The following is a 15000-nucleotide window of genomic DNA, read 5'->3' on the forward strand; positions in this document are numbered from 1 at the left end:
GTTCTAATTTATTACATGTAATTTTGTTTGTGCTGACATAATTTTGCTGAGTTTATTCAGTGACTCTACATGTTTGCATCTCAAGTCACTTTATTTTTTCTGGTTAAGTTTGTGAGAAATCATGTTTCTTGTAATCCCAGCAGCAATGTCTTCTGCTGTTTTATTCTGTCCAAAATACTCCACAAATTCACCAGAAGGATTCACAAGATATTGAATGATAGTATGATCAACCTGTTAAAAAAAAAGGGAAAACCATAACTTCACATGTTCACATACTGGTACAAATCACTTAATTTGTTATGGAATGTTTAAAAAACGAGCAGCAGTGTTTTATTGGGGTTTAAAAACACGAGGCGATAAAACATGTGCTGCGAGTTTTTTGAACGGCTTAAAAAACATTCCACAAAGAGCGTGTCCCTCTGGACTCAAAACAATGGTTCAAATTGTGAGAGGTGAATATTAGCATACAAGAAAAACAAGCTATGCTTTATTAGTATTCTTTATATAAAGAATACTAATGAGGAGTGTTTTATCAGGATATAAAGCTCATACACGTGACGTTTTTATTGGTGTTTTGATAGGCTGTTAGGTTCATGAATTATTAATGTTTTTTTTTTAAAGTCCAGGTTCAGGTTTCTTTGATATAACACTGTCTGTCTTTGATCTGTGGAGGTCAAGGAGAGAACCAAATTGCATGGACTCTATAGTTTTCCACTGAAGGCTGTATAGCGAAGCACTTCATATCTGAAACCTCGAGAAATTAAAAAAAGATTGTTGTGTTTAATTAATAATTATCCCTTTCAACCCTAAACTGGCCTAAACCGGCCATACTTAGTATTTCACTCTGTCTAATGCCAGATGATCTTACTCTTCAATGGGGAACCCCCAGGAGTCAATGTGTTAACATACTGGTTAAACCAAGTGACAGGTTTAACTGACTTGTTATCATTAGCCATCTAGGAAACATGCCGGTATTAAGTTTCAAAATAGTAGTAAGAGTATTGACGTTGCTTTGAAAAATTTACTGTTTTATTATCCAACTGTAGTAGTTATGGTACAAAAAACGCATGAAACAAGTACAACTATCACTGAGTATTTGTACTTGTTGTTTGTATTTTGACTCGCCGTAGTGGGCTCGTCAGAATACAGCACAACTCATAAAAATACTCAGTGATACTACCCACCAAAACATCTAATGAGATATATATACTCACTATGGGTGGTGATGATGTTTGACACATTGAACTTGACGTTCCTTAAAATAATTCAAAAGTCTGGTTGTCTTTTTAAAAATAATTATTGTAGGGCTGCATCATTAACCCATTGACTCCTGGGGGTTCCCCATTGGCGAGTAAAAATAATGGTCTGGCGTTAGACAGATCGATAAAATACTAAGTCTGGCCGGTTTGGGTGTCAAGGGGTTAGCTGCAGTCACTGTGAATCTTTTGCATGCTTGCATTGTTTTGTCAAATTGTCACCACATTTTGAGCAGTAAACAGCATGCCAGCTATACATGTAAACTTACTTTCATTGAGTTTTACATGTACAAGTCGTATCAAAAGAGGTAAAGGCAAGTCTTCATTGCAGACACTAGGGGCTATTTGGAGCATAAAAATAATGGAACAAAAATGAGAGAAAGGTCGCTACTGACGTTCTTCTCGGGGTGGGGGGTGGGGGTGGTACTCCCTTATATGGGCTACATTGGAATGTGCAGCCCCAAAGGGTATGGTTTTTTATTCGTTTTGGTCTCAAATGGGGTATGGTTTTTTAACTCAAATCTTGAATTGGGTATGTTTTCCAGAAGAAGCTTTTTCTTCATCATTAACCTTTAAGACTATATTATTAAAGATGGACCTAGGCACTCAAGACTTACAATGTAATCATTATCTTCATCTGCTGGCCCAGCACTATAGTACACTCTATATGCCTTGCAAACTTGATATATTTGTTCAGCAGTGCCTGTGAGACCAAGTAGACGGGGGTGAAATTCTAAAAGAAAAGAAAGAAAGTTATTGAAGCTAAGAATAGGTGGTGAGATTTGCTCACATTAATAGCTGAAAGGTGGGCTACAGAGTAAAAGGCTCCTTTGAACTTGAGGTATGCAGAGTTTGACAGGAGACTATAGATAGTTAAGACTAATAGTTATTATAAGTCTGTTGATATATAAGTGCGACACGACTAACGTTTGCAAAAACGGCCTGCTCCCGTCTGACTTTGTAGCTCAGTCAGTAGAGCAGCAGTGATCTAACCCAAAGGTTGTGGGTTCAATTACCTTTAACATACGCCCTCACAGCTTCAACATCATCCCTTGATGGATCAACTGTAATAAAGAGAGGCTGGAGCTCAGTACCCAGCTTCTCTTTGTTTTGATCTGCAACAAGGTAAAAAGCACAAAGTATTTTTGGCGCAAGATAGGGCTGTATTCTTAGAAGGACTATTAAGTGGTTATGACCAAAAAAAGTGATTTAATGCTAGTATCAGTAATGAGGAGGTCAATAAGAGGTGTGAGATATTGTGTTGACAATATTTTGGAGATGGCATTTTAGCAAAGAAAATTCCACCTTGTAATAATGTCACGAGTTCATTCAGCATAAAAAAATGTAAAATCGGAAAAAGGATTATTTGCCATGCCAATTCAAACACCCAATTTCAAGAAAGAATAGTAGTGGTTGACTGGCTTGTTTTTAAGAGAAACTCTTCAATGAAAATGCCTCCAGAAAAAAATACCTTAGCGATCTATAAAAAGAAATGACGAAAAACATGCGTGCTAAGGTAGAAATCGATTACACAGGTTATTTTTGCAGTTTACTTTTTTAGCTGTCTAAGGAAAGGTGCTAACAATATTATTGCTGTCGAGAAACTTTTAGGGTAATTCTGGTCTGAAATTTGTCATGTACGGAGCTGCTGTGTATCATTTTTGCATGGAAAACCACTCTTCAAAAATACTTTTTTTGAAATCCTTTCCCAAAAAAATGCTGAAGTGGTGAATCTCGAAAACCTGGATTTAGATTTGATCCTAACTATCCTCCTCAAGTGCGGATACTTTAAATTTATGATCCGTTTTTGGAGTTCGCCAAAAAATCGCAAAATCCGTTTTCAGACAAAAAACGCACCCTAACTAATACTAGAATTAGACAGGACTTTGTTATAAAATACACTTACTATCATAATGGCAATTAACTTTACCTACCAACAATGTCAATTGCTTTTGCCATCTTTTCTAACTCATCTGGACAAATATCGGGACAGTGAGTGAATCCAAAATACAGTAAGATCCACTTTCCAAGGAAATCCTTGTCAGTAACAGCTTTTCCATTTTGATCTGTTAGGCTGAATGGCCCTCCAAGTGCTACTTTTCCAATTGATCTTTTCTTTGCTTTTTCTTTCTCTGAATGAATTTAAGATGCAAATATATCCGAGAGGAAGTGAACAAAAGGAAAATGTGTTAATAAATGGTAAAACTGAAGAGATGTGCTCTATTAACCTCTAAAGAGGAAGCAGGCTCATGGCACTATGGGTCTCTACTTCTAAGCCCTCCCTAACCTTACAAGCAGGAGTTAAATCTGCAAAGTATGCACTGTATACCAGCCCTAATTTGGAGAATTGTCAACTCCTGGCCTCCTATTTTTCTCTTTTACTGGCAAGTAGTCTGGCTGGTAAAATTCAGAAAATAATTTTCTGAATTAAGTCGACAATGATACCTCCATTTGCAACTAGTCTTTTGACAACCTGAATTTATCAAAATAATGTTCTACATCACCTCTTTCCTTTTCCTCTTTAATATGCCGCACATAGATCAGCAAACCTCCACCAGCCAAAGCTGTAAGTGCTAGTGACAACCAAGTTACAGGACCCCGCCTGGATGATCTCTTAAAAGCTTTATCAATAACCTTCTTTGACGTTCCCTCTTCAGACCTAGCTTGCAAAGTTCTTGAAGAATCTCTCAGACCTCCTCTTTGAAAGCAGCTTGATGTTAAAAGTTTTACCTTTTGAATATTATAAGAAAAATATACAAGGTATTCATAAAAAAACTGTAGTTTTGTACCACTATTGACGTTCTTCTCGGGGTGGGGGGTGGGGGAGGTCCTCCCTTATATGGGCTATATTGGAATGTGCAGCCCCAAAGGGTATGGTTTTTAGTCGTTTTGGTCTGAAATAGGGTATGGTTTTTTAACTCAAATCTTGAATTGGGTATGTTTTCCAGAAGAAGCTTTTTCTTCATCATTAACCTTTAAGACTATCAACAAAGCCCTTCTCAAATTATCAAGCCAACCATGTAACAGCTGAAATAGGTCTGAAATAGAGTATCAAAATTTTGGTCAGGTCTGAAATAGGGTAGGGAGAATCGCAGATTTTGGTCTGAGATAAGGTAAGGGTTTCAGGAAGCGGGCTGCACACCCCCACCCAATTTTTACTTGGAGAACCCCCCTCCCCCAGCCTCCTTCATTCACCTTCTCACATGCACTGTATGTAGTACCTAAAAGGGGTTACACAAGAGCCCTTTTCATGTTGTCGTAGCATGATCTTGGGTTAAGTTAAGTTAAGCTCAGTAAGATGAGTGTAAACCTCAAATATAGATCAAGGTAATATTAGAAAGATAAAATTATCAGTTTACAAACAACACTATAATTTTTTGTAATTCAAATGCATGGGGCAATTAACCGGCAGAAAATAAGGGACCACATTTGAAGTGTTTTCAATGGGAATAAACAGAGAAATAAGAGAACAAGGAAAGTACCAGTTTATTCCGTTTATTGTAGAATTTCACTATGTGATACATTTTCAATCTGCACTGCTCTCAGTTAGCAATAGCTAGTCGAGGCGAGCAGTGGTTACATGTGTCTAAAAGAGAGAACAAGTAGAGAAAGCTATGGTATTCAATTGCGTTTTACAAACAATACATTGTAGAATGAACAGGTATACAAATAACTAGTGTACAGAGTATACAGTCAACTAACATTAGAAAATATCATCTAAAATCAAATCAAATCAAAGTGCAAAAATTAATATGAAAAGCCAAAGTACATATATTTTTGTTATTAAGACAGATAAATCAACATGAAAGTCTTTGGGGTAGGATATTGTGAATTTTAATTTTAAAATTGTTTTTGGAGAGATGGTGAATTTCACGAGGTAAACTATTCCAGACTTTTACACCATTTCTTGAAAAGGATTTACTTAAGCCAGTGGATCAATGGGTTGGTATCCGCAGCCAATGAGGCTGTGGTTGGTGCATTAAATTATCATGACAGAAGAACATGGGTCACAGTTCAGTGTACATGTCACTGTGATAAGAGACAAATAAACAACATCTTAAGTGTCTCATAGCCCTAATCACTCTACAAAAATGTTGTTTCAGGTCTAGGACTTTTGACTTGGTTGTTCATCACTAGAGCAGGGACTTCTAGTCAATGACCTGTGGAATGTGACCTGTGTATTAGACTCACCCCAGCTACACTGACTGGATACAGACTTTTGAGGATCTGCTAAATACAAACGTAGCCTCGTGGGACGGTATGCGACTCTTGGCTGGGGATATTAACCTGGACATGTTCGCCCCTGAAATGTCTAAGGTGAAGCGTTACAATGAATTGTTAGACTCGCTCAATCTCAAGCAGATGGTCACTAAGGCAACACGAATAACGAAGACGAGTAAAACCTTGATTGATCACATAATTACTAACACGCCGAAACACATTACTTACACTGAAGTACTTCCATGTCCGCTGGTAAGCAACCATGACGCCCCGTATGTAACTTGTTTGCATGAATGCGCGGATTACACGTTATACACCTAGACACAAGTTCATCAGGAACAAAAAACGATTTTCCAAAACAACTTTTATTGATGACTTTGCTGTTCTGCCATTTGAAATCGTGTATGCTTTCAACCACCCTAATGACAAGATCGCGACTTTCAATCGTCTCGTTACAGACTGTCTCGACAGACATGCGCCGCTGAAGAGAACAAAGGTGACGCGACCCCCCGCACCCTGGCTAAATGATCCGACCTTGCTCTCTCTGCAAGTAGACCTGAAATCAACATCTGGAGGCACACGCACGTCCTCCTAAGGAGGGCGCATGGGACATGTTTCGACACACCCAAAACAAGCTCAAAAAAGTGATCAAAAAGGCCAAGCGGTTGTTTATGATCACTGCACTTTCCTCGAAGCGACGGAAGGAGGTTTGGAGGACGGTAGATCGTATTCTCCAACCAAGCCAGCTACCGCTCCGTGCTGATCTCGACGATCTTAATAGGCACTTTGCCTCAATGGCTGAGCGTGTCACTGCTTTGTCTCCGATGTTCAACCAGGACATCTACCAGTTGATCAATCGTCTCTCAGATGACTCACACTCCTCCTTCCGTTTCCGTCATGTCACTCATCAGGAAGTGCTTAGAGAGATAAAGGGACTGCGATCAGATTGCTCGACTGGACCAGATAACATACCGGCTAAGTTTGTCAAATTGGTGCCCGAGTATCTGGCCTCTCCTCTTACGCATATCATCAACTCATGCCTTAACAGACTGAAACGAATATCCCCCGTCGTGGAAAACTGTGTGCATTAGTCCGATTCCTAAGATGGGTGAGCCATGGACAAATGACGATTACCGACCCATCTCCTGTATTTATGAGAAATTGGCTCTCCGCCAAATTACTGATTTTCTCACCGAGAATGCCATCTTACAATCTAACATCAGTTCATATCGGAAGTGTCACTCCACTACAACCACGATGTTGGCGATAAGGGATGATAATATAAAGGCCATGAAAAGGGGTGAAATTACACTGGCTGTCATGGCAGACTTCTCTAAGGCCTTCGACACTGTTGCCTTTGAAAAAACCCTGTCTAAGCTCCACCAAATGGGTCTCTAGAGGTCCGCCCTGCAGTGGATAGCAAGTTATTTAACGGACTAAAAACAGTTTGTGCAAGTTGATGACCGCTCATCGGCACAAATCAGTACTACTCACAGGGTTCCTCAGGGATCGATTCTAGGACCCGTTCTGTTCAACCTCTACGTGAATGACCTATCTTCTGCACTTCCATCTGAAGTTGTATGTCATCAGTACGTGGACAACACAACGATGTATACTCATTTCAGGCCATCTGATCTTGAAGTCGGCCAGGTGATTCAAGACTGGCTAAACAAGCAGTCAGATGGTCCTTAGAACGCAACCTAGCTCTGAATTCAAAGAAAACAAAGGTGATGATGCTGTCATCAGCTCAAATGTCAAGGGCAAATGGACTTGAGACATCCTCACTTGATCTCACGGTTAACGGTAAAAGGCTCGAGCGGGTTTCAAATTTTCGCCTGTTGGGGACCCAAGTCAATCAATACCTTAACTGGAAGGAGGAGATTAACTTGAAGATCTCTAGCTGTTATGCTACATTAGCTTTAATTAGAAAATTACAGCACTTAACTCCCTTCCATGTCAAAAAGCAATTGGCAGAATGCCTGATTTTATCTAAAACTGACTACAATGATATTGTTAGTCATCCAATCTCGGGATATCTATTTAAGTACCTACAACATTTTCAGTTAGCCCCGCAGGTTTCGTTCTTGGGCGCTATGTGCAAATGCCGGATTTAATCAAACTAGGATGGATGCCAATAAAGGAACGCAGAGAGAATCATTTACTTAACACTGTTTTTAAAGCTTTGCATTGTAATGACTGGCCATCCTATCTTAAGCTAGACATTCACAATCCTACACGGACACTGAGGTCTTCGAGAGAAACGACGTTAAAAAGTACCCCTTGAGGTGGGTACTTTCCAGGACAGTGCCTCCAATGTTTTTAGTTCATTACCCTCTGCTGCCAGGAACTCTGTGGTTTTTAGTGATTTTAAAACTCAAGTGAGGAAGTATCTGATAAATAGGGAAAATGCACATTTGACTTCTTGATTTGTCTATATCCTTGATTATTTACCTTTGCTGCAGTGTCTTTAATATTATACATTATTCATATCACTATGGTCATTATTATTTTAATATTGTTGTAAATTTTACAGATGAAGAGCCACCTTTCAGTGGAAACACTGTAATAAAGCCATTATTATTATTATTATTATTATTATTATTATTATTATTATTATTATTATTATTACACTGTACCTACTGGTTTTGCAGTAAAGCTCCAAGTTTTAACAAACTCAACTGGGAAAAAGAATAGTTAAAAAATAAGGGGGATTCCCCTCCTTTTTGAAGCTCAGTGACAAAGAAAGCTAAAATGGAGTTCTTAGTGCATTGGCGAAGGTTACAGCACGAGCACCCAACAAATTGACCAAAAGCTGCTGTATTGCGGTCTGATTTTACGAGAGGCTCTTTAAGCTTCCAGGTAATCACGCTGGGTCGCCTTCATGCTAGCAGCACAACACTGAGAAGTCCGCGCTCTTCTCATCTGGGGGAGGGGGGGGGGGGGGGTATCTTCACGGTTACATATGACAGCATTTTGCCCAGAACACTCTCAGTGAGGCCAAAATCCTAAATTTGCACCTCAAAGTGAAACGATGAGCATCCCCGGCCCTTTCTTATGCAAGTACCCCCCCCCCCCCCCCCGCCGGGGGAAAGAGTCAGAAAGAGTCAGTCAAGACTTGGTGACGAGGATCTTATGCAATGAGCATACGTAAGGGATAAATAATGAAGTTACGTTCACAGGTAATCTTACCTGTGCTTGAACATCTCTTCGATTATGGAAGGAATTTCGAAGGAACTCATTATATCTTCTAAAAATAGTCATTCTTTGCCCAAACATCCTCTTGTTCTAAATCTATATGGTGTTAACATTTACAATTTGATAAGCCCAATTCCATCCGCCATGTTGTTTGTCAGGCTTGGTTACTTAGCCAATTCAAGCCGCGGTAACTCAGCTTGTTGCTGTCATGGCCGCTTTGTTGTTGTGTTTGTTTGTGTCTTCTATACAGGCAGAGCATCTTTGATCCACCTGTAGTGTTATCTATGCTGTATTATTAACTTCTGAGGAATCTACCTGGAAACTTTCAAGAGTTTCGTCGTTCTCGAGATTGGTAGACAACCGAGAGAAGCTGCGAACTTTACAATATCCCATGAAAACCTGAAAACCTTTCTAACACGCTGCTCTGTTATCATTGGATTCAAAGAACACGTTTACTAGAACTTGGATAGTTTCCGTCCAAATTTCCCAAATGTGGTGGGAGTTTTTTCCGGAAAGAAATTCGTGCTTTAATTTGGATGGAATTTACAGTTGCCTAGTACTCAGACATTCTTGTGTACAATACGAGTCAATTTGTTAATATGGCTGAGGTGGATTTAGACAACGAGGCTTTAGAGGAAACGAGGATCGATGACGCGAATGATCAAGTTATTGAGAATGTTGTAAAATGGCAAGATCCCAGAGAAAGTGCTCAGAAATTTCAACAAAACCATTGGCAATTTTCAGATGAAGGTTAGTCAATACAGTTTGGTACTCCCATGAAAAAACTTCATAGGGTTTAATAGAAAGACTTCATAGGGTCAACACTATGTTAACTCTATCTTGTCAAGATAGACTTGTCAAGAATGAAATGGTGTCAGTTATTCAAGCATCTTTGCTTCCCATTTTCCAAATCTTTGCGGCACGCTGAAATCATAGAGATGGTTGGCATACAACTTGGAAGCTGGTCTAAGTATTTAAAGAAGAGATAGGTGTTAACGATTAAAAGGTTTCAACCCTAGAAATTTCCTTCTTGTGTCACATGTAACAAGTACATTTGCATTTCTTCTTGTGCCAGGACCAATTGAGTATGAGAGTGATCCTTCTTCTGACATTGATAAGAATTACTTCAGTGACCAGGAGTCACTAACTGGGTAAGACATGGTTGTTTAGATATTGATCCAGTTTCCTGTACAGGAAGCTGGCAATGCTTGTCATACTTAAAGACCTTGAATAATTAAAAGTTGTACACTGGAGTAAACTTGCATTGGAGTCTCGTGTTAGAGGAATAACTTTATATCTCTTAACCCTTTTACCCCTTAAGCCAAACCCGTTGACAACTGAAACTTGTAAATGGGGTTTAAACAAGTTTTGAACACGGGAACTCAGAATACTGTTCCAGCTCTTTATAGCCATTTGGACAAGCTGCCTCCTCCTCTGCTAGCTTGAAACCATGATAGGTGCAAAACAATCTTTTTTTGCTGCCAATGTATCATTACCAACATCGTCTTCATCCTTATTCTCATTATTGAATTTACCAACAATTTTCTTGTTAATTCCACAATGCAGAAGTATGGATGGTGGCTTAGAAGAGGATGAGTACACATCTGATCCAATTGCACAACAAACTAGACAGGTTAGTTTTCTTGGTCATTAGTTAACATGCAGCATTACTTTGGATATTCCTTTAAGGACCAGGTAACAAGCAAATTGGCCAGTTTTCCATGCTATCGATTAAATCAAATTGCCATTTAACTGTGACATTCCCTAAAATTATAAGTAAAAAGTATTGTAAAAAGTATTGTAAAAATCTATAATTAAGATGTTCTGAAGAAAATATTTTGGACGATCTTTTCAAGACCTGTGAAGGATTTGTTAGTAAACATACATATATATTATTGGTATATTATTATTTTTATTGTTTATCAAATTTCAGGAAAAATTACATCATCTGGCCCTAAGACGTCACCTTGACCAATTAAGTGAACAAGTCCTGGAGAAAGACTACCTTGTCTCTCAGTTCAGGTATAAATAATTAAATAATATCAGTACATAGATGATTTCATGTATATTAAACAAGCAAAGAAAAAAACTGGCTATGCTAATAACTCTTTCAACTATGTTGTAGTCTTGTGGACTGAATTGCAAAGGGCTCAACTTGAGGAGATCTCTAGAGCTGAGGGGATCTGGCAGCCTCTACATACAGTCTTTGTGTGATTCTGTAGCACAGTGCACCACTGCCAGATGTAATCAAGTCAATAGACCATTTTACAGTTCTGTGTTTAGTTACCAGACCTTTGAATGAAAGCAAGGTGGGAGTTGACCTTGCTTTCAATACAAACCTCATTGCTTTTTTCAATACAAACCTCATTGCTTTTCTTATGTAAATCATGTTGTTGCAGTGACTGTGAGGTTTGTATCAAAACCATGTCAACTCCAGCCTCGCTTTTATTCAGAGCTGTAAAACAGTCTTACTATTATTTAATGAGAGAGTAAAAACACTTGAGCTTCTGCCAGTTTAATAAGCTTCTTGGGACATCGCTGTTTTATTTTCTTCAAGCATGAACATACAATTCAAAGTACTTTCAAAGAAAAGATCCTATTTACCTGGCAATTTTCATCAGGTGCTTTCTTAATCTACAGTGTTAAGTTGACAACATCAAATTTCTAATAGACCACACTGTATATCAATTTTTTTACTTTTTTGTAGAGAGGAGCTGAAGAAATGCCAAGACCATATAGAGCAACTGCAGAAAGAGAAAGATGTGGTCAGCAATGATATTGAAGAAGCAGAGTCCCAGAGCAATATGTGAGTTAGAAATTAGAAGATCTCATCTGTGTATTACAGTGGATACACTTACTGCAAGGCGTAAACCAAGACTCGCACCCTTTTCTTATTGCACTGCCATCTTGAAATATTTCATTGGTCTGGTAGAGGTTTAATCTCTGCCTGTCATCAGTGAAACCAACTTCTCCTCTGTTTTTCTCCATCATAAACAAAGTATTGGTTTAACCCACCTTATCCTCATTGGAGAAATGTTGTCTGCAAGTGGTTGATATTCACCCTGGTGATAGATTCCTTATCCTTTGTTATTAAAGGGAATGCCTCTTCTCAATTTGTGATTGCTACTTTCCTTTACTTTCATTGAAAATAGGGCATCACTGTACAGATTGCAGGCTTTCCACTCCAAACTGTGTGCGGAAATAGATGCTGAAAAGGATGTGCAAAGAGAAATCCTACACAGGCTTCAAGAAGCAGAGTAAGCAACCATATTGTGGTTATTGACTCAGAGCTTAAACTGGAACTTGCGCTTAACAAAATAAAGTAAATCAATTTAAACTGAATCTAGTAATACAGAAAGGAAAGAAAGGTTAACTGCACTCATACTGGCATAAACCTCTCAGTCTTCAAAACCTTCGGGTCGCTGGAGTACTTTGTGCATTTTTTGTTTGAAAAAAGGTTTACGTAAGTCTGATGTAGCTTGGGAGGAATCATAATTATTCCAAATTCTTGCACAAGCTCCAGAAAAGGAGAGCAGTCGTCAACTGAGTCTGGATCTCTGGATGTACTGTAAAACTAACCTGCAGTTGAAGATCTGGCCCCAGCTGTTCAAACTATGGATAGGGCTATCCACCAGATAAATCACTATCCAGTGGATAAGTCATAGCAAAACCATTTGGGCTATTCAATGGATATTGATTTATCGGGTGGATAGCATCATCCACCTTTTGAACAACTGGGGCCTGGTATAATATGAATGGATCTGGTTAGGACGAATGAATAGAATTTTCAGAAATATATAAAGGGGTGCATTGATTTGTAACATTGTGCATTAAAATATTCGAGGACGTAAATTAAAGTAACTTAAAGTTCAAGAGCAGGATTTCAGAACTGAGAAATAAAGGAAAGGCACGTGCTCTACTGTCAGAAAAGTACATTAGGCGAAGCGCTGTGAGATTAAGATTTTGTTCAAAAGAGAATTGGCGGCCTGGCCCCAGGATGTTAAATGTTAAACCATAAGAAACATACGGCTCAATCGTAGAGCGATAATTTTCTGGAGAATTGAAATGGACACAAAGTGCCTTAATTTTGCAATGGTCCCAACACTTTTGCTTATTTTCAGTATGATTGTCGATGTGATATCTCCAAGAGCAACCACTTTCCCTTTGTGACTATAGATCTTTCTTAGACTGAAGGTCACTGAAAATAGGGTAAAATTGAACAAGAGCTTCCCTGATCAACTGCCAGCTGACTGCTCAGCCAACAAATGGCCAACTGTTGGCCAACACACGGTAGACAATAGGCCGACAAACAGCCAACAGTAGGCCAGAGTATTGGTTGACAGTCTGCTGACAAACAGCGAACACTTTCAAGAAAATTGTCGACTGACAGTCAGCTGACAATCAGCTGTTGGTCTTTGAACTGTCGGTTACACGTCAATTGGTTGTTGGCTATTTACCAATAGCTTTTTTGCACATTGAATGAGAAAAAAATAGACTTCATTTCAATGAGCATGTTTCAAAGACCGAAGAAAAAATGCCCATGTGTCTATGTGTTACAACTTCAAGCCAGCTTGACTTTGCATGTTACATGTAAAACTTGTGATTTTGTCATTTATTCTATTAGTGTACCTGAAATTAATTCTTCGAAATACAAGATTAGTTTCCTGATAAAAAGTGTTTTTCGGAATAAAGGAAGTCAGTTATTTTCTTTCAAATCTTAGCTGAGCTTAAATTCTTTTGTCAGTAAACTGTTGGTGAACCACCATGTGTGTAGCTTAATGCTAACTTCTGAGTTATCACATTTATGCTCTAGTCTGTTATTCTTCTTTTGTTTGTTTGGTTTTTTTCCTCTTTATTTAAATAAAGTTTATTTATTTACTTTTTATTGTTAGGTTTGCTCTTGCTCAAGCTACCGTTGAACAAGGAAAATTCCTACTTCCTGGAAAAGAACTTGAGAAAGAAGAGAAATATGCAGAAAAACAAAAAGCAGACCTTTCTGCTGTGCGTTTGCGTAAAGAAAATATGAGTACCGTTGTATCAGAGAGAAGGAGAAGAGCAAGAGAAAAGTAAGCTTTGAGGAACAACTCAGAAGTAGTGCGAAGTATACCTAGGCAGACTGTATATTTAAATTTATATTAAAATTTATATACCAGCGTTAGATGGATAACCATCTCATTGTAAATCTCTATTAAAGAACAACATTATTCAATCATACTTATTACTGAGTGACTTAAAATATTCCATGTCCAGGGTTGTCATTAAGTTTTGAAGGTGTAACGCTCAAGATTTCATCTGTAATATGTAAATACATGGCCAAAGGCCATGTAAAGGAAGGCTTAAAAGGGCCTGAGCCCCTTTGGGAGGCATGCTCCCCCCAAAAATTCTTAAAATTAGACCTCAGAAATGCATTTTCCTGCACTCTGAGGGGCAATTTTTTTTTATTTTCTCAATCAAAAAGTAATGAAAATAAAACAGGGCAAAAATAGAAACTTCCACAATGAAGAAAGATAAACTACCCAAGTGGAAATGGTTATGCATCACAGAACTGTGAAAAAAATGGTCAGTGGAATCTCATTTATAGCAACTACGGTGCATTGATAATGATTTCTTGCTAAAAATGGCGTCGGAATCCAACACCAATCATTTGGGGATGTTGTCCAAAGGTTTTTTACAGAAAAGCTTTGGATTTTTACCAAAAACACGTCTTAGAATCAAGAACACAGGGCAGCATTATAATTATGAATTTTGTTTTAGAATGTAAATGTTCATAAATAAATTTCCATTTGTTTTGCTCTGTGTATATTCATTCTGCAGCAACCATCACCCGTAACATTGACTGGGCTCAGCCATAACAGGTGTTATGGGTTATGGCCCCTAATGACAGCCCTGCATGTCTATGGTATTTGCCATTGATTTTAATTTTAAATGTTTTTCAAATAATAATTATAGAGAACATGTATCTGCTTTGAGGGAGAGGGAGCGCAAACACCGGCAAGCAATAGCTGCAGCTAAACGAAACAGGGAACAAGCATCCAAGTTTCTTAAAGAAACAATGTCCAGGTATTTTTAATATCACTGGGAACACTTCGGAGCTAAGAGATTGAATTGTTACTAGGTACTTGTAGACTTACATCTCTTTTTGATAGTTGTCAACACCAATACAACCAAATATCATTAACTACATTGTACTTTTTGATTATTTTTTCCTATTATTGGCTGCATTAGGCTTTTTTAATAGTTGTCTACAACTGCTAACTCGATGGTTTGCTTTGCAGAGTTCGTCAAAAGGAAGCAGAGGAGGAGGAGAGATCACGTGAATACATGGAAG

At 38.4% G+C, this 15000-nt stretch overlaps 2 protein-coding genes across 3 annotated transcripts in view; one reads left to right on the forward strand and one right to left on the reverse strand.

The window, feature by feature from the left end:
* Positions 1–8834, reverse strand: part of LOC137977770 (protein SCO1 homolog, mitochondrial-like) — a 9334-nt gene extending 500 nt beyond the window's left edge. The window contains exons 1-6 of the mRNA XM_068825099.1: positions 8667–8834; positions 3761–3986; positions 3191–3388; positions 2273–2371; positions 1874–1989; positions 1–231 (exon numbers count right to left, since the gene is read on the reverse strand). The exon at positions 1–231 is cut by the window's left edge and continues 500 nt beyond it. Of these exons, the coding sequence (XP_068681200.1) occupies positions 91–231; positions 1874–1989; positions 2273–2371; positions 3191–3388; positions 3761–3986; positions 8667–8753 (867 nt within the window). The 5' untranslated portion in view covers positions 8754–8834 and the 3' untranslated portion in view covers positions 1–90. The remainder of the gene's footprint in view (positions 232–1873; positions 1990–2272; positions 2372–3190; positions 3389–3760; positions 3987–8666) is intronic.
* A 27-nt stretch (positions 8835–8861) lies between these two features.
* Positions 8862–15000, forward strand: part of LOC137976542 (cilia- and flagella-associated protein 74-like) — a 32433-nt gene continuing 26294 nt past the window's right edge. For both annotated transcript variants that reach the window (XM_068823917.1, XM_068823916.1), the window contains exons 1-9: positions 8862–9422; positions 9748–9823; positions 10239–10305; positions 10606–10694; positions 11380–11478; positions 11825–11929; positions 13565–13738; positions 14622–14732; positions 14948–15000. The exon at positions 14948–15000 is cut by the window's right edge and continues 50 nt beyond it. In XM_068823917.1, coding sequence (XP_068680018.1) covers positions 9272–9422; positions 9748–9823; positions 10239–10305; positions 10606–10694; positions 11380–11478; positions 11825–11929; positions 13565–13738; positions 14622–14732; positions 14948–15000 — 925 coding nt within the window. In that variant the 5' untranslated portion in view covers positions 8862–9271. The remainder of the gene's footprint in view (positions 9423–9747; positions 9824–10238; positions 10306–10605; positions 10695–11379; positions 11479–11824; positions 11930–13564; positions 13739–14621; positions 14733–14947) is intronic.

The sequence above is a fragment of the Montipora foliosa genome, chromosome 11, assembly GCF_036669935.1.
Source record: "Montipora foliosa isolate CH-2021 chromosome 11, ASM3666993v2, whole genome shotgun sequence".
NCBI lineage: Eukaryota > Metazoa > Cnidaria > Anthozoa > Scleractinia > Acroporidae > Montipora > Montipora foliosa.